The 18,673-nt window shown below is 47.7% G+C and overlaps 1 protein-coding gene across 9 annotated transcripts; it reads right to left on the reverse strand.

Annotated features, from left to right (window-relative positions):
* Positions 1 to 1,063: 1,063 nt before the first annotated feature.
* Positions 1,064 to 17,180, reverse strand: SF1 (splicing factor 1). Of its 9 annotated transcripts, none has more exons than XM_053560976.1 (13): positions 16,716 to 17,180; positions 14,517 to 14,645; positions 11,139 to 11,214; positions 7,972 to 8,124; positions 7,704 to 7,793; positions 7,174 to 7,357; positions 6,966 to 7,081; positions 6,761 to 6,868; positions 4,614 to 4,794; positions 4,072 to 4,345; positions 3,658 to 3,712; positions 3,368 to 3,547; positions 1,064 to 1,974 (listed from the first exon to the last, which is right to left on the reverse strand). In XM_053560976.1, the coding sequence occupies exons 1-13, from the start codon at positions 16,744 to 16,746 to the stop codon at positions 1,845 to 1,847; spliced, it is 1,707 nt and encodes a 568-aa protein (XP_053416951.1). In that variant the 5' UTR covers positions 16,747 to 17,180; the 3' UTR covers positions 1,064 to 1,844. The 9 variants fall into 9 exon arrangements, with proteins under 9 accessions (XP_053416951.1, XP_053416949.1, XP_053416952.1 ...); XM_053560974.1 differs by having other exon boundaries at positions 1,064 to 2,608; XM_053560977.1 differs by having other exon boundaries at positions 3,658 to 3,717.
* Positions 17,181 to 18,673: the final 1,493 nt, after the last annotated feature.

Below are 18,673 nucleotides of genomic sequence, written 5' to 3' on the forward strand. Positions count from 1 at the left end.
TTCAAAGAGCTAATTAACCACCCAATGAGCCCACCAGGGAAACCAAACTCAGTAGGGGAAGCAGGGAGGTGGAACCAAGGTCAAAGAGGGTAGCCAGGCCCCTGCTCTGCCCCCATTCCATCAGTTAAGGACAACGAAAAGATCTTAGTCAAACTCGTCTGGGAAAATCCACAGAATTTGCCTTACTTCTGAGGATTCCTCAAGCCCTACAGGCCCACAGCAAAGTACAGGCAGCTGGACAGTGACCAGACACCAAGCTCTGCTCCGATAAACAGTGTCCAGCCCTAGCTCTAAGCTGGAAAGCAGCCCAGGCCAGAACTGCTGGCACAGTGGCCAGGTGCTAGGAAGCGCCTGCCGTCCCTCAGCCTCCCCCTGTTGGAAGAAGGGGCAGCTGGGAAGTGGGGCAGTTCAGGGTAGCACAACCAAGCAAGAGCTACCGGAGGACCTCGTGTGGATTTTTCTGGTGCCACGCCAGTATCCACTGCCCAAGATGTGAAAAAACTCAAAACAGCCTAAGACCCTTTGCAAAGTGCTTACAAAGCAAAAGGTGGGGCACTTTATTTTGCCCCTCCCCCTCCCTAAAGCCTACAGTGCTGGCAGGCTGCAAGTCACCAGCAGAGAAAGAAAAAAGCCACTTGGCAGTTTTAATTTTAGCTGCTCTGTGCCTGACAGACAGGATTAGTTGGCTTGACCTTTAGTGCTGATGCCTCCCCAGGCCCAAGGCCTTAGTCAGGTGGTAGCTTGAAGACACAGATCACAACTGGAGCTCATCAGCCTGGGGGTCCAAGCCCCAAGAAAAGGCCTTCAAAAGGACAGACTAAAGAACTAAGGGGTGAATGAGGAGGAGGAAACTTGGTTCTCAGTTATGTTAACTAGTAAACAAGGGGCAGACAACGGAGGCACCCACAGACAGGCAGGTGGTGGGCTTTCTTAATTAACACCCACAGTTTCCCCCTGGGGAGAAGAGGCCTGGGGCCAGGTGCTGAACAGGGGCAGACAACCTAGGTGCTGCCCCTGGTGATAGATGTGGGTTTATGTGAAAAGAAAATAAATAATAAGCAGACCCAGAAAACCACACTGCTCTTTTATTCAATGGAACATCCCCCCCTTTAGGGCAGTGTTGAATCAAACACCGAAAAAAGCCCAGAGAAATTTCTGCAGATAAACCAGTGAAGAGAACGCGCAGTATACATTATTGTCAACATAATCACTCCATGAAGAGGGAAGGGGGGAGAAGAATGCAGAATGAACAAGGGGCTCAAACCCCTAGACACTGCAAACATTCAGATGTTTGGGATTAAAAATAAAATGTAAAAGGAAACCTTGCAGGAAGGAGAGGAACAAATGGAATCTGTAGCATCTTAGGTGGTCAGAGAGCATGGAAAGAGCTCTTGGCAGACCCAAGGTGGCTCAGGCTGTCCCACCTATTGCTGGCAGGAGTGCCAGGATACACATGGATCCCAGAACCTGGCGATTAACCCACCCATGGCAACCATACAATACTCATTCAACAAGGGTGGCAAAGAGAAAAGCCCACACTTCAACTTCTTCAGGGGTAGCTATGGAACCTTGAAAAACTGAGAACCAAATGAGCCACACCCCCTACTGCCTGGCATTAATGGCCAAAACCTGTGCCTAAAACCATTTGCTCCCCTCTCCTTGGCAAGGGAAGAATTGGAGAAGGGAAAGGAAATCTAATTGCAGCAGAAGACCGGGAAGAGCATCTCCTTGGACGGAGTCTGAAGAAAGGAAGAGATAAGGAAGTAACAAAGGAAAAAGAAAATAATTAATAAAAATTTCACAATATGGAGCCAGCGTGTTCCGATTCCGTCCACAAAAATAACTCAGGCTGCTTTGCCGAACCATCCTGTCCACCAGGGGCGCTGCTGAGGCTGTCTGCCTGGGAGGGTCACCAATGGGCGCGGAAAGTCCTCACTCTCATGGCTCGGGCCATCGCTGCCGCGGGGAGGGATCCTGGCGGCCCGGTTTGGGGAAGAGGCAAAGGGAGTTGGGTGAGGAGAGAAAGAAGACAAAGAAGACACTCGATGCTACGGGGCGCCAGAAGAGCCCAAGCTGGCGCCCCTACTACCATCTGCCCATTCCCAAGCGAGTCCTCAGTCGCTTGGCCCAGCCCGTGCGTGCACACACACACATGCGTGCACATACAATCACATGCGTGCGTCCCAATGTCTGGCTCCATATGGTGAGGTTCGGCGTGTGTTTAAACGAGACCAATTCTCTCTCTATAATATATATTTTCTTAAAAAACAAGTCTAGTTCTGTGGTGGAGGCGGTGGGGGAGCTGGAGGCATCCCGAAGGGCGGCATGCCTGCCACCCCCATGCCCATCATGGTGACAAAGTTAGAAGGGTCCATGGGAGGCGGAGGAGGGGGGGGCGGGGCATACATCATGCCGGAACCAGGTGGTGGAGGCGGCGGAGGGGGAGGGGCCCCGGGCGGCAGAGGCGGCTGGACCCCGGGGGGCAGGGGCACCATAGTGGGGTTGCCTTGCATCTGAGGGGCTCCTGGAGAAGCTGCTGCAGCCGCCTGCTGCTGTTGCCATGGCGGGATGGACCCTGTGCCAGCGCTCGTGGTGGTAGTCGTCGTATCTGGGGTGGTAAAGAAGCCCAAGGTCACACGCGCGGGGGCACACCGTGGCTCTCTGCAGCTGCTGCCTTGGGATGGGGGCGAGGGGCGCCTGCTCCTTGCTTGGCATGCTGTACGGTGGTGGGGGGCGGGCTGGCAGGGCTGTCCTGGTGATGGGGAGTGGACGGGTGGGCAGGACTACCCTGGGGTCAGCCTCGAGGTCTCTGGGCTTAACATTGTAAGCCCTTTTGTCACCAATGCCCCTGGAAGGGCTGAGGGGAAGGTACCAGACACAAGAACAGCTCTGATGTCCCTCCACCCAGCCGCCGCCGCCGCCACCACCGAACGGCACATTCAACCTCAAGGCCACAGCTGCTCTCTCCCCACTGCCCAGCCCCATGTCTGCAGTCTCTCAACCCAATCACAGCCCTCCAGAGCATGCATGCACCATCCCACTCGGGCCATATGCGCCAGGGCTCAGGCCAGCCAGTAGTTCACTCAGCCTATGAGGGCCTGGACTTTAGCACCCTACCTACAACACCAGGCTTCCCTCCAGCCTGGCCCCACAGATTTCTCCCAAGACACAACCACACCAAACATCAGCTCTCCTCTCCAAGACACTCCCTGGACCAGGGGTCCCTTTCTGCTTTCACCCTCAACAGAAATCAGAATCTCACCCCAAGGTGTGTCTGCCTGACTGCATGAGCTGTGAGGTTCTATCCTTCCTCTCAGCCCCACCCCCCATCCCACCCACCCCCACAAGCCCAAAATATTCTACTCACTTTGCTGCCATGGCAAGGGGGTACTGGAAGCCATACTGCTGCTGGGCGGAGGGGGTGGCGGAGGCTGCTGCTGCTGCTGTTGCCATGGGGGAAGAGGACCAGAGGGAGGGGGTGGGGGTTGCCCACTGGGAGGCGGCGGCGGCGGCGGCATCATGCCCATAGGCGGCGGCGGCATCATACCTGCAGGTAGGTGTAGGCAAGGATGAGGCCTCAGGGTGCAAGAATCTAGGCCAGAACCCCGTTCACTCCCAAGCCTAGGTGAAAATGCAAAGCGGGCAGCCATCTATTACCTTTTCCTTGATGCAGGCGATAGACCCCAGAGCCCACAGGCGTACTTCCCAGGTACTGATCTTGATGGAAGGAAAGAGCAGGGACTTAGCAGGACATTTGAACTGGCCAGGAAAGACACCGCTGCCGCCCCCTCCCCTCCACCCTCACCCCAGCTTAAGTTGCCATCTGTACAAGAGCAGCTCTGACAATCCTGGCTGTGAGAAGCAGATCTGTGCCCATCCCATACAGAAGTCACTCACTACTGGCCCCAGAATGTAATCTTGCTCTTCCTGGAGCCTGAGTCTTAGCAAGTCAGACAGACCCAGGACATTACCTAGCCACTTTGATAGCTGTTTCTAGCTCCCAGCCAGCCACCTGATGGAAACCCTTATTTATCCCAAAGCCCCAATGTTTCTGGTCTGACACTTACTTACCCATTGGAGGAGGGCCATGGTGCCCAGGTGGGTGGGGGCCCTGGTTCATCGGTGGTGGTGGTGGCTGCATCCAAGGGGGTGGGGGTCCATTAGGGTTGTGCTGCATGGGATGTCCACCATGCCCACCTGTCAGACTGGGTAATGGGTGTGGGAAGCTGTGGGGGCCACCTCCAGGACCTCCAGGACCACCTCCGTGCATGCCATGGTAAGGCCGACTCTCTGAAGGGCCAGAATTCATCCAGGGCGGACGGCTCTGGGTGGTGGACATAAGAGACTATGTGAGAGCATTTCCTGCCAATGTCCCTACCTGTGCCCCCTGGTGGCAACATTGTTCTTCTGGGTATGCCGTCTTAAGACTAGAACCTGCAAAACAGTGTCTTCCTAAAGTAAAAGGTCCCCCAAACCGGCCTGAAGACCCAGAAGAACAATGTTGCCGACCTCATTCATCAATCTGTCCTACCCAAAGGCCCTGGTCATGGCTCCCATTGTCTATGGAAGAGAATGGGGAAGCCAGACCAAAAGAACTAGCCCCAGAGGCTCACCGGTGGAGGTGGGTTATTGGCAGGAGCAGCAGGCCGAGGAGCGCTAGCCAGAGGTGTGGTGGCAGGCCCAGAAGTGGAGCCCACAGATGCTGGTACGGGTGCTTCACCCAGTTCAGCCATGAGTGACAAATATTCTTTATCCATCCGTGCTTTATCCTGAGCTGACTGGGGGTCACCAGGCCTGAAGTAAGGTAGGAGACACAAACAGGGAAGGGGAAAAAAAACCCATTAAGAAAGCTTTTACACTGAGAAATTTATATACAGAAGATCTTCAAGAATTCAATCATCTGGGCGGTGCCTATGGCTCAAGGAGTAGGGCGCTGGCCCCATATACCAGGGGTGGCAGGCTCAAACCCAGCCCTGGCCAAAAACTGCAAAAAATAAAATACAAAATATTCCTTACAAAGAATTCAATCATCAAATAATCCCATCTTTCAGACCCCTTTCTGAGCTTGGCTCAAAATAGTCTCATCAGAGCTTCAGTTCTGTGCCCAGTTCTGTTTCTGGCATTACTGCAGTGCCTATGGCACAGCAGAGGCCCTGGGCGAAGAGCACATGAGACAGCGGGGAGCACAGAGCCCTCACCAGCCACCAAAGCACAGGTTCTCTCAACTCTCAAATTCATCAAAGTCTACCTTCCCAGTTTCATGAAAGAAAAATGTGCAAGATTAGAGCAACTGCCAGGAAAAATTCCTTAACAAAGGATTATTTGTTTGCCACCCAGAAAAAAAACAAAAACGTAAAAAAATCTTTAAGTTCCTGAATCAATCTTAAGCAACATACAGTGAATTTAATATTAAGCCCAGTGAAAATATTTATACCCAGAATGTTAAGCTTCCAGTCGTCTTGGGCCAAAGACAAACAATAAATTAAGAATATATTCTGGGGCGGCGCCTGTGGCTCAGTGAGTAGGGCGCCAGCCCCATATGCCGAGGGTGGCGGGTTCAAACCCAGCCCTGGCCAAACTGCAACAAAAAAATAGCCGGGCGTTGTGGCGGGCGCCTGTAGTCCCAGCTGCTCGGGAGGCTGAGGCAAGAGAATCGCGTAAGCCCAAGAGTTAGAGGTTGCTGTGAGCCGTGTGATGCCACGGCACTCTACCCGAGGGCGGTACAGTGAGACTCTGTCTCTACAAAAAAAAAAAAAAAAAAAAGAATATATTCTGTATAGGCTTTTTCTAATCATCCTAGGCTTTAGATCACATTACAGACACATACAGAAAATATTTCTCTAGGATCCATATGATGACTAAAAACCAATTAATGTACTCGGCGCCTGTGGCTCAGTGAGTAGGACGCTGGCCACATACACCAAGGCTGGAGGGTTCAAACCAGGCCCAGGGCCTGCTAAACAACAACTGCACCAACAACAAAAAAATAGCCAGGCATTGTGGAGGATGCCTGGAGACCCAGCTACTCCGGAGGCTGAGGCAAAAGAATTGCTTGCATCCAAGAGTTTGAGGTTACTGTGAGTTATGACGCCACAGCACTCTACTGAAGGCGACATAGTGAGACTATCTCCAAAAATATTAATGTGCTACAAAGCGTCTTGACCAGGCAAGACAGCCGTAATTCTGGCACACTGGGAAACTGAGGCAGGAGGACCACTTGATGCCAGGAGCTCAAGACCAGCCTGGGCAACATACCAAGACCTAGTCTCTGAAAATTGTTTTTTTTTTTTTTGGACAGTCGCCCTGGGTAAAGTGCCGTGGCGTCACAGCTCACAGCAACCTCAAACTCCTGGGCTTAAGTGATTCTCTTGCCTCAGCCACCCAAGTAGCTGGGACTACAGGCGCCCACCACAATACCCAGCTATTTTTTGGTTGTAGTGGTCATTGTTGTTTGGCAGGTCCGGGCTGGATTCAAACCCGCCAGCTTTGGTGTATGTGGCTGGCGCCTTAGCCGCTTGAGCTGTAAGCGCCGAGCCTAAAAATTGTTTTTAACTATTAGCTGGCATAGTGGCTCACACCTATATTCCTAGCTACTTAGGAGCCTGAGGTGGGAGATCACTTAAGCCTAGCAATTAGAAGTTACAGTTGAGCCATGATCCATGCCACTGCACTCCAGTATATACGTAAGAGCCTGTGCATTTAAAATGAAAGCTGTCCTATACACCATGGACTACCAAGCTATCAGAAGAACATTCCTCACCTTTGGAATTTGCAATCTGATGCTATGTGGCCAGCCCCTCCACACTTGGTACACACTGTGGTATTAGTGATGCTGCGGGTCTCTGAGCTTTGCCAGGGTCTTAAGATCCTGCTGAGAAAGAAAAAGGCAACAAGAGCTATGGACAATCTCTACTTCCATAGGCTCTTCAAGTCTGTACGCACTCTCTTCTAAACTGATTATATACCTGTTATCATCTTCCCGAAGGGTCCCATTCAAGCGAGCCAACTCCCGAAGCTGCATCTTCCGTAGATCATTCTGGTCCTCTGGGGTCTCAATACCCTGTTTCAGGATGTTTCTGATCTAGTGAAGATGCAATGGATGGTTACAAAAACGTTTTGTTTGGGCCATCTAGATTTCTGGCAAAAGATTTCCTCTCAGGGTTCACCACTCACCTGTTCTACAGCCTTTTTAACATTCTCCATTGTATTGGCAGTGACCAGGGCGTGAAGTGGTTCATCTTCCCCTGGCAACATCTGGCCATCTTTGCGCCCAACCTTCCCTTCTTTCACAGACCCTTTCCCTCGGATCATAATCTTGGCATTGCACTCCTTCTCTATGTTCTTCAGGGTGTTCCCTCTATGACAGGCAGGAAGGAATGAGTTGGTACCTACCATGCAAGTTTACATTCCAGAGCAGGCAGAAATTGGGCTGGTTAGGCACTAATGGCAAACTCCAAATGCAAAGAATTGGATTTTCCCTCTAAGAGCTCCATGATTTCTAATGTCAGCCACACCAAACCCAAAAATTTCACTTCTCTACAGTAAAATAGGAAAATAAAAGATTTTCTCACAGAGCAATGTAATTCAGCCTAAGTAAACATCCTATCACAAACAGAAAACAAGGCAGCAGCACCCACATTGGTATAAAATACACAGTTCTAAGGGATTCTATGTGTGTAGCCCTCAGGCTAACAGTTACCTACCTGGGCCCAATTAGCAGCCCCACAAAGTTGATTTCTGGATATTCATCTTGTGGAATCATTACTTTATCACTCACACGTGTTGCTGGAGGTCTATGGAAGGAAAGATGTCACTTGCACTGTACACTTACAAAAGGTAACACACATAACCAATAGCTCTTCTAGACACATGGGGGTACCATGTGCTAATTATACGGTAGGACCAAAATTGTCCCAAGTCACACATGATCCGCATGTGTCCTCCCCAAGACAGCATAGCCTGCCTGCTTACTTGTAATCTGCAGGTGGCTTGAAATCAGGGTTGAGTGCAACCATCTCTGTGATGAGGTTGTGCCGCTCCTCTTCAAGCTTTTTTCGGGTACGAAACTCTCGAGTGTTAAGCCGCTTCCCCTCACTGTTGTAGATGGGCTCAGGGGAAGGGGACCTGTGGAAAACAGACTCATGCTTACTGCTCTGCCTGAACTTCTCTCATTCCCACATGGACTATAACAAGTCTTCCCCAGCCCCTCTGCCTCTCAGACCCTAATAAAACACTCTTCCGGAGGAACCGACCATAACGTGTGCTACTCAAGATCGTGTGGAATGGGGAGATGGATCTGGCTTAACATTAGGGGACTGAGGTGTGTGTGAGAAAGGAAAAAAAAATGATTTTGCTTCTAAAAGTGAGTAGAGGAGAAAAAAAGTCTATCCTTTGGGAGAAAATCTTTGGACTATTAAGTGGCAAGGACAGTATCATCCTCTCAACTCTTCTTGCCAAATATAGATTTTCTTTCATTTGAAAAAAGATTACAGTATCACAACTTTATGAACCACAGAAACCCCAAGTTTAGGTAAAATGTTAACTCTTGGAGAGCTCATGCCCTATCAGGAAGAACGTCTGTATCCAACACATAGTTAAGTATGAGCTCTTTAACCCAATGAAACTGGGACTCAAGGCTACTGAAGCTACTTGGCCCCAACCATGGAGCGAGATGGTTCAAGGCTTCATCTTTGGTTTTCCTTCAACGGCCTGGCTGTGTCCAAGGCCCAGGAGACAACCTGTTTTCTGGCTGTTCGAGGTTGGGCAGTCTGGGTAGAGAAAAACGTTAAATTGCTAAAGCAGCTTCTGAGAAAGGCTGCAAATGCAGATTTGGTCAAATACTTGTCTAGGGTCTGAACCTGCAAACAGTAAGGGGAAAACCTACGATTCTCCTCCAGAGTCTACAAAGTCCAGAAAGCAGATTTTCTCTCTCTCATTTTTTTTTTAAAAGGAGTAAAATGCTGTTGCTACAAGTAAAAAAAAATAGTAATGATAAAATGATCAGTTTACCACAGCTGGTTTTGCGGTAATAAAAAAAGAGAAGTTACACTCCTAGAATTCTGAGTTAAGATTACAAAAAGGACCATAGCTCGATAATCTGAATGAAAATTTAGTAGCAGCTGCAAGAAGGGAAGAGACCATGTGGATCAAGTTATTAAAAAAACATTCTGAAAGTAGTCAAGACTCCTATACCCTTGGTTTAGTTGAAAGAACCTTGCCTAGTTGGAGAGCAAGGACTGAACTCGGCTGCTCCCACTGTCTTCAGCCTAAAGGGAACCATGTCATACCACGTTACACACACGATGGAATAAAAGGTCAGGTTTGTTCATTGCTAATGACGGCTAAATGACACCTCCGTTTCTAGCATTTGTATAAACTGTTAGCACAATCCAATTAATAGTGAACAAAAACAGGAAACATACCCCAGCTCATTAGACTATCATCTTATACATTTAAGTCTACAGGAGATTTTAGAACATTTTTAACTGTTTAAGTTAAGCAACATCAAAATTGTATAAAGTGGCTTAATTGTGAGATAACACCTTAGGAAATAATCTTATTAAGGTAAGAAACTCATGCATTTCCCTTCAACCTGGTCTCAAAAGCAAAACCAATCAGGCATTAGGGCCTCTTTCAAAACTGAACACAAGGAAGGAACAACTCTGCTCTGGTTTCATTTCTAACATGCTTGACCCTGTTAATTCCCACCCAGAGCTGTCTAAAATTAAGCATTTCTGGCTAATCACCAAAACAAGTTTTACCAGTACCCAATTGGCCACATAAAGGCCTCACAACAGTTTAACCTCCTCCCAAACTGTAGAAGTAAAAGGCAAAAGCTAATCTAGAGGTTAGACTAGCCCGACTTCTTCACCTTGAATAGGCATCGGATAGATCAACTAAATTCTAAGTTCTCCAGGAAGCAAAGAAGGTTTGTTAAAAATTCAACCTTTGGAGGAATTGCCTGGTAACCTGTAGACATTATTAAAGGGAAAAAAGGCCAGAAAGGCACTAAACAGTTGTGGTCTATAATCTACAATGTAAATCTTAAAAAAAAAAAAAAAAAATCTTCAAATGAAAAAGAGGTGTAAGTCACAACACAACCTTCCAACTAAAATCTATACCCCAAAACATAAATTAAGTAAAACTGAATAGTCAATATGGATAAATAAGGAATTTAATTAATTTGTTTCCAGGCTAAGTGTGACAGAAAGATAATGAGTGACTACTAAATCCATTACATCATCTTCCTGATTTTGTAGGTTATTAACTGGGTAACAAAAGCCAAAAACACTACTTTTTTTAAAGTAAAGTCTTTTCAACTATGCTGTATGCATGAAGAAAAAATTTCAATAAGGAGACTTACTGTGCTGTTAAGTAACCAGATTTTAGCTGTTCAAAGACCAATTAGCCAATAGAATTAATTCCAGCTTGAACAGTTCATCTCCTCAAACTTTATTTTTCAAAAGATGAGAAAAACTGTAAACTGAAATGACATGACCACAGCTGTTTGACGCCCAGGTTGCCTTTTAAAAAAAAAGTAATTTAGGGTTGGTTGCTTGCCTTCCCAAAACAGGTAAGAGTATTCTGGCTCCTCCCACACCCCCAGGCAATGGCCAAGGCTGAAAATTAACTGGCAGTGAAGGAAGGTGGTTAGGAATCTCATCTGATTTTAAAACCATCTCAAAACCATGAGCAGGAAGACTGCAGCAATGAGCTGATCCGAGTTTCTGGCCTGCTCAAATTCACCGATGCTCAAAAATATTCTTAATCCCTGCATCGTGTACCTGTGAGAAAAACTACCCCCTGGGCTTTCAGCCAAAGCAGGTACTGAAAAGGCAGGTTAATGGGCCACCTCACTGTCCCTAGGGGTGGGTAAAGCAGGTTAAAATCTACATGCTTACCAATTGGAAACCAGTTGTCCATTTTCCTGTAACTTTTTATTCTCCTATAATTAAGTTTCATTGCAATTTTCTAACTGTTGACTGACCATATGTTACTAATTAAACCCTAGGCCCCCAAATGGTCAGAGTACCAGTCGTCTCACTAGGATTTCATTGACACAGTATGTTGCCACCAGTAAAACATATTGAGAAAAAGGTAAAAGCGTTACTGTCAGCTGGTTAAAACTGTTTCCCAACCTGTCCTCAGGGTTAGGGGGGATGCCCAGGTCTCCTGTGCGCAGTTTACGAGTCAGGTCTTCTATCTGCAGTTGCACTGGAAGAAACCAGGTTAGGAAAGAAAAAAAAGGATGGAAAAAAGACAATGTTACCAAAAAACATCTCAAATCTCAACAACAAGCATGAAGAACTCGGAGACTTTGAAAGGGACGATTGATCAGTGAACACATTGAGGCACAAAAAACCCCCAACCAACTATCCGCAGGAATCCATTTACATCTATTAAGTATTTTTCACTTCAAAATGGTTATCACTTAAGGAAGCAAACAGTTTGTTTGAAGAGGGGTTAGCAGTAAAGACTGTTCACTAAGGCTAACATCAAAGCAATTATTAGGAGGTGTTTCACCTCTCCCTCCCCACGGAGGCTTGCTTACAATTGGCACCCAGAACCAAAACCATGTGATATCACCAGTACCTCATTCCCACCAAATTACTTGAGGGCAAGACTTGAGAGTTTATTTTTCTTCATTAAATATTAAACACAGCCCAAAACAAGACCCAATTAACATGGGACAAGGAAAAATAACCAGATGAGCAAAGACAATCTTCATTAATAGCAGACTTAAAACTCTTTAAAACAAGACACTTAATAACCAGTTCAACACCATATAAAAATGTATACATACTTTTTCTATACAACCAGATCTGTACTAGAGTAAGGGTCTCCCAATACCTGCAGCTTTTATTCAGATACTAAATGACAAACCACATTATCTTAAACCAATTAATAACAACAAAGTCCTAGAAATCTGTTTTCAGACTTGCTATTTATGTGGGGAGTTGGTGTATAGAAGTTGGAGAGTGTGGGTCAAGGAGAATGAATGTGGCCCTCAGGCCTTGACCAATAAGGCTGTACACGAAAAAGAGAGATGAGTGACTCCAGGGAAATGTTACACAGCTGGTTTTCCAAGATAATGGGAACTGCAGAGCCAGAGCAGCTTTCTTCAACCTGATAACCACCTGTTCCTTACCTTTGTAGCATCTAAGGAGTTCTGAGCAGGCATCTCTAATAAGGGCAAATCTTACTGAGTTGGGTTAAAAGTAGAGTTGACTCCAAGATTAATGCATGTTTAACCCAAGACATCCTTTTAATTTTAAATATATCCCAGGGCTATACCATACCCCCACATTGAAACTTTGAAGAAATGAAAACTTATTAATATAAAAGAAGACACTGAGGGCATTTTGGATAAAGCAGTGTATCGTGGGAGACACAAGATAATTAAGACCCATGGCTCCCCAAACTCCTTTATACCAGAAAAACTGACTTTGCAATCAACAACTCAAGGCGAAAGCTACCTTCTTCATGAGGTAGGCTATCTTAACTGGACTGCTGGGCTGTAGGGTGTATCTAAATAAATAGTTGGTACTAAAGATAAAACTGAAAGGATCGCTATCTTCTAAAGCAGCGGTTCTCAACCTGTGGGTCACAACCCACAGGAACTGTATTAAAGGGCTGTGGCATTAGGAAGGTTGAGAACCACCTTTTTCTAAAGAAACCTATCTTATCTACTTTGATTATAGCTATAAATAGCCCTTAGGGCTCAGTGCTATGCCTCTGCAGGAAGAGAAGAGTTGTTACAAAGAATGAGTTTATTTTTCCCATTTTCTTTTCTTTTGAGACTGAGTCTCTCACTTTTGTCATCCTGGGTTGTCACAGTATTGCATGGCTCACAGCAACCGCACACTCTCGGGCTGAAGCAATTCTCTTGCCTCGGCCTCCCAAATAGCTGGGACTACAAGTGCCTGCCGCAACACCTGGCTAGTTTTTATTTATTTATTTTTTTTGTAGAGACAGAGTCTCACTTTATGGCCCTCGGTAGACTGCCGTGGCCTCACACAGCTCACAGCAACCTCCAACTCCTGGGCTTAAGCGATTCTCTTGCCTCAGCCTCACGAGTAGCTGGGACTACAGGCGCCCGCCACAACGCCCGGCTATTTTTTGGTTGCAGTTTGGCCGGGGCCGGGTTTGAACCCGCCACTCTCGGTATATGGGGCTGGCGCCTTACCGACTGAGCCACAGGCGCCGCCTTACACCTGGCTAGTTTTTATAGATGGGGTCTTGCGCAGGCTCGTCTCAAAGCAACCTATTCGCCTCAGCCTTCCAGAATGCTAGGATTATAGACATGAGCCACCACACCCAGCTTGAATAGAATATATTCAAAATCTGCTTGTGTCCGTGGGACACCACTCCACTAGGCCATTTCACAAGTTTATAAAAAACTGGTCTAATATGAGACGTAAGGGGGTGAGTGCGAGTAGACAGGAACTGTGGGAAAAGTAGTAGCATTAGCAATACTGTGGAAAGGAGACAGACAATACCAATGCCTCAAAATTCTTAGCAGTCTAAGAAACAAGAAATTAAGACCCTGAAGAATCAGAACATGATGACCTTGAAGCTTTTAGTTTGTGAAGGCCCACAGCCTCATACTTAGGTCTTTGCTCTCATTCCTCCAAAGGGGATATTCAATTGGTTAGTAGGAAATGTTTACCAAGTGAATTTTTTGAGACAGCCGCACAGGTATAAAAAAGGTAAAACTTGAATTAAAAACCTTATAGTTAAAAAAAAAAAAGTAATCTTGAGATTAATTGCAGTTGCACTGTCACTGTGGATAGTTATTCTAAATTCTTGAAACTCCCCAGCAGATGAGATCTTTTATCCTACCACCTCATTCCAGTTCCACGCAGTATATCCCTTCTCCAGCAGAATTCTTTAATAGTAAATACAGAGCCTGTTCATTTTAAGACAGCTCTCCAAAGCCCAACCCAGAAAAGATACTGAAGGGAAGGTTAAATTCAACAAAATAGTAAGAGGGGTAAACTGTATAAACACACTTCCAGAACCACTTTTTTGTTAAAACTGAGTTTAATTTTTCCTTTCAGAAAGTACCTATAAAAGTAAAAGACCACATTTTAGGGGAGGGGAGGAATATGAAATTATGGTGAAAGGCCACGCTTTGTCAAAGGTATATCTGGTTTACAATACCTGTAGTGTTCTCCACTGAGGCCTGTCCAGAGCAGCAGATGACACTTCATCAACTGGCAATGAGCAGCAGCTGAAAAGGGTGGGCTGCTGGACTGGGGGGACTATTCTCACTCCTAAGTGGACCCTACCTTCCTGGCACTTGTAGAGAACACTGCTGTTATAAGCAGACCAAAACAAGGAGCTGAAAATGCAGGACTCACTGACAGATCACACCAGAGCCATGAAAGTACACCCGACCAAATCTTGTCTCAAAAAAGAAAACTAAAACCTCAAACTTTTAACAAACAGAAATATCATTCAGAATCTAACAGTAATAACCTGAAAATGCATTTGGATGCAGAACGTGTATTTACCTATATAAGCTCTTTCTTGTTCCCGAGTAAGTCCAGGGGGAATAACTGTAGGCATTCCTGGAATCACTGTCTTCTGCTCCATTGTGTCTTGGTTCCAGCGGCTCCTCTTCCGCTTCTTACTTGGGAAGTCTAAAGGCAGACAAAGTCCATCAAATAAATGTAAATATGAACTAGCAAGCGGAGCCATCTATAAACAGGTCAGGATACCTAAGATATTACAGAGATACTCAGCACTCTGAAACTGAGAACTTGACCTAAAATTTTAAATGGTAAAGAATAGAAAACCAACCTCAGAGATCAGATATTAAAACATATGGCCACGAACAAATGCAAGCAATGTAACCAAATCTTTGTATCCTCGATTAACCCGAAACAATAAAAATAAATAAATAAATAAACATATGGCCACAAGGGTATCTGGTCCTGGGCCAGGAAAATAAACATTTCACATTTTTTTTTCTTTGTCTAAATAAAGGAAATAAGGTAAATAAGGAAACAAATTCTTCATGGACAAGACTTCAGCAAGTGAATGAAGTAATGAAAAGATACACACTACAATCATGGAAGGCTTTGAAAACTCCAGGGGACACAGTAACTTGAAGGATCTCTGGCCGGTCTGTAAAGCAGTATTGGGGGACAGCTGGCTCCTCCCACCTCCACCCCCCCCACCAGTCAACGTTCTACAATAGACCAGAACACCACTAAAACTATTGTTACAGACTATTAAGTGGAAAAACCTGATCTTCACAAGCTCACCTTTGCTTCTTAAGTTTAACCAAGAACAGCGTTCAATTTTCTTGGCCAGTTGGGCACTCAGGGTCTGAACCCTTAAAGGAGATATCAAATATTCAACACGGGCTCAGCGCCTGTGGCTTAAGCGGCTAAGGTGCCAGCCATATACACCTGAGCTGGTGGGTTCGAATCCAGTCTGGGCCCGCCAAACAACAATGACGAGGGCTGCAACCAAAACAGCCAAGCCTTGTGGCAGGCGCCTATAGTCCCAGCTACTTGGGAGGTGGAGGCAGGAGAATCGCTTAAGCCCAGGAGTTGGAGGTTGCTGTGAGCTCTGTGAGCTGTGATGCCACAGCACTCTACCCAGGCCGACAGCTTGAGGCTTTGTCTCAAACAAAACAAAACAAAAATATTTAACACGGAACACCTATATGACAGTAAGCAAATCCTCTCTGCCCGATACACAGGCAGACACTCCTCTACGTTCACCGCAAAAATTGTTCTACTTCCTAAAAGCCCAGAAGGAAAGCCTTTTACAACGGGAAGCGGATGCGGATCAAACTCTAGGATGAAGGCGAACTTGGAAAAACCCAGAATCCCTTCCTAAAAGGCCAAGAAGATTGAACCACCCACCACCTGAAGCCTCCCCGGCTCTCCAGCGGCGCGAACACCTGTCCTTGTTATACTCGCAGAGGAACTAAGATTCCGCTCCCACCAGATAGAAGTTCCACATGATCAAATGACCCTTCCACGCCCCCTTGCCAGCCACATCCTCCATCTCCCCCACCTACATGAGCCGGGCTGGAGGGCAACAGGGACCCCAGATTTTAGAAGCTGAGAGCCGCAAAGCCCAGGCACCACACACTGCGTCTGCGCACAACATACCTTCTCCTACTTTTCACCCTCCCCCAACGCGCGTGCGCACTCGAGACCCCGAAAACCAGGCCGCGCGCGCCTTGGGGCGCCTCCGCCTGGGCTTCCCCGTGCGCGTGCGCGCGCGCCCCTGCCGCGTGTAGCCGCCGTCGCCGCCGCCGCGCGCCCCTCAGGCGGCCGGGCCCGTCCGCGCGACGCCTCTCGCGCTTTCTCGGCCCGACTCACCTCCTCCGCCGCCGGCCGGGCCCGGCTGCTGGTCCTGACGCGGCGGCTGGGGTGGCGGCTGCGGCGGCGACACGCGCTGGTAGAGCGGCGACGGAGGGGGAGGCTGCGGCGGCGGGTACGAGGCGCCCGGGGACGGAGGCGGCGGCGGCTGCTGGGGAGGCGGGGGGGGCGGCAGCGGAGGCGGCGGTGGCGGTGGCAGCGCCGCGAAGGGGAAGGCCGCGGTCAGGGTCCCCATCGAGCCCACGGGCGGGGGCGGCGGCGGCCCAGGCGCCAGCAGCCCCGCCCCAGGCCCTGGGGCAGGCGTAGGCCCGGGCTCGAAGACCCCTTTGGGCCCGGGAAGCGGGGGGAGGCCGGGGGGGCCCAGCTTACCCAGCGGCGTGGCGTTCGCTCCGGTCGCCATGGCGCCCCCGGGGACCGGCACCAGCGGCTCCTTTTCCTCGGCGGAGGCTTCTCTTTCGCGAGCCTCCCGGGGGGAGGGAACCCGACAGCGCTGCCGCGGAGCGCGAAGCCCGTCCTCTTACGCGGCGGGCGGCGGCGGCGCGAGACGCACAAAGAGGGAGGAGAGAGAGCGCCGCGGGGGCGACGGGGCCAAGGCCTGGATTGGGCCGGGCCGGGGAGAAGGTCGGAATCGCGGGCCTCTGATTGGCGGAGCCTTAGTCCTTCTGATGCACGCTGGGATTGGCCGAGCCGTTAGGCCTGGCGAGGAAATGGCGGCGGAGTCGGGTGAGCAGGGTGGTGTCGCAGCGCGCACTTCATTTGTTACTGCGCGGTCTGAGCTCAGAGTCCAGAAAGGCGGGGATAAGGTGGGGCAAACTCTGTGACGAAGTGGTGAGGAGCTCGCTCATTGGTTAAAGGTGATTGAGTCAATCATTCACGGTTGCGCCATAGTGGCGTGGGATTGGCTGTCGCTGGCTGGAGACTGTGTCTACTCCCCTCCTCCAGGGAGCAGTTTCTCCGAAATTAAGCGAGGAGTCAGGGGGGAAAAGGCCAGGCTTGAACGAGTTTCATAGTGGAAGAGGCGTAGACCAAGAAGTACGCGTGGATACATGGAGCAAAGCCGCCTCTCTGCCCCTTTGGTTTCACGGTTTACCGTCGGGTCCGGCAAGGAAGCCCTGAGTGACGTCAATCCTCGTTCCCTTGGTAACCTGGAACCTTGGGGCGGGAGCTGGGGAGGGACTGGCGCGTGCAGGAAAACGGCATCCGTTGAAGCCGCAGGTAAAAAGAAATTTCCTGTTTTCTTTGAAAAAAATTGTGTCCCCAAAAGCATTGAGAGATTTCAAACATAGCTGAATCGATGGATCAACATAAAATTGTAGAGGAAAGAACATAAGGCTGTCAATTCTAAAATTAGTTTTACAAATATAATGGAATTTCCATTGGAATACTAACGAGGTAGGGGGACTTAATAATCTTCAGCTCATGTAAAATAATAACCGAGAATAATGGGAAAACATGTACATGAGACTGAGGAGGAGCTTGCCTTTTCAGATAATATAGTAGGTAAGACACGATAATGAGAAGATAAGATACTGTTGCAGAAAGACTAGTGGAACAGAATAGAGTCCGGAAATAGATTTCCCTGTGTAGAAGTAGACGTGTCACAAAGGTGGTATTTCAGTTCAATAGAGAAAATACTCAGTTATAGGCGTAACTCCAAACAACAAAACATTTAGAATACAATTTCGGAGATTATAAAGATAATGTAGGAGTAAAGAGTCTAGGAAGACAGGAGCCTTGAACTTAAAAGATATACTTGATTACCAAAAATACCTAAAACTGTGGTAAAAGTCAAGAAATAATGATAGATTTGGAAAAAATAATTGGCTGGGATTAAGCCAATATCTGTAATTTTGTGTGTACAAAGTAATCTTAAAAACAGAGAAAAGGCAAAAACAATAAAGAATGAGCAAAAAATACAAATAGGCATGTCTTAGCAAGTCCAAATACACAAGCAACATAAAAGGGTATGGGACCCCCTTGCTATGGGTTTGTGAAAATAAGTACAAATTTAAACCTGATGGAACCCCCCAAAACACTTTAAGAGAGATAAGCCTTGAGAGGGATGCAACTGTGATCTGAGTCACATGAGGTTACAAATTTCTCAGATTATAGATTAACCCACTTTATTTTTCTTGTTTTGTGTGAAGACTAGAGAGAATTAAATGATGTGGGAGACATAAACCTGTCTGATTAATTACTGACCCTTGTTATAGACTAACTTCCCCACTGTTGTCCTGCTTTGCTTAGACCAGATGACTGAAAACTATGACTGTTACACTGCCTGTAAAAAATATTAAATGTACCCTTCTCAAAAAGAAATACTGCCT

This window comes from Nycticebus coucang, chromosome 14, assembly GCF_027406575.1.
Source record: "Nycticebus coucang isolate mNycCou1 chromosome 14, mNycCou1.pri, whole genome shotgun sequence".
NCBI classification, from domain to species: Eukaryota; Metazoa; Chordata; class Mammalia; order Primates; family Lorisidae; genus Nycticebus; species Nycticebus coucang.

Bases quoted from the DNA above. Each gene is read 5' to 3' on its own strand.
- SF1 (XM_053560968.1), bottom strand. From the start codon at position 16,746: ATGGCGACCGGAGCGAACGCCACGCCGCTGGGTAAGCTGGGCCCCCCC. The intron at 11,215-14,516 runs GTAAATACACGT...GGTTTCTTCCAG, and splicing joins ACAAGAAAGAGCTTATATAG to TGCAACTGCAGATAGAAGAC. The intron at 4,346-4,613 runs GTGAGCCTCTGG...GCTCTCACATAG, and splicing joins CCAATAACCCACCTCCACCG to TCTCTTATGTCCACCACCCA.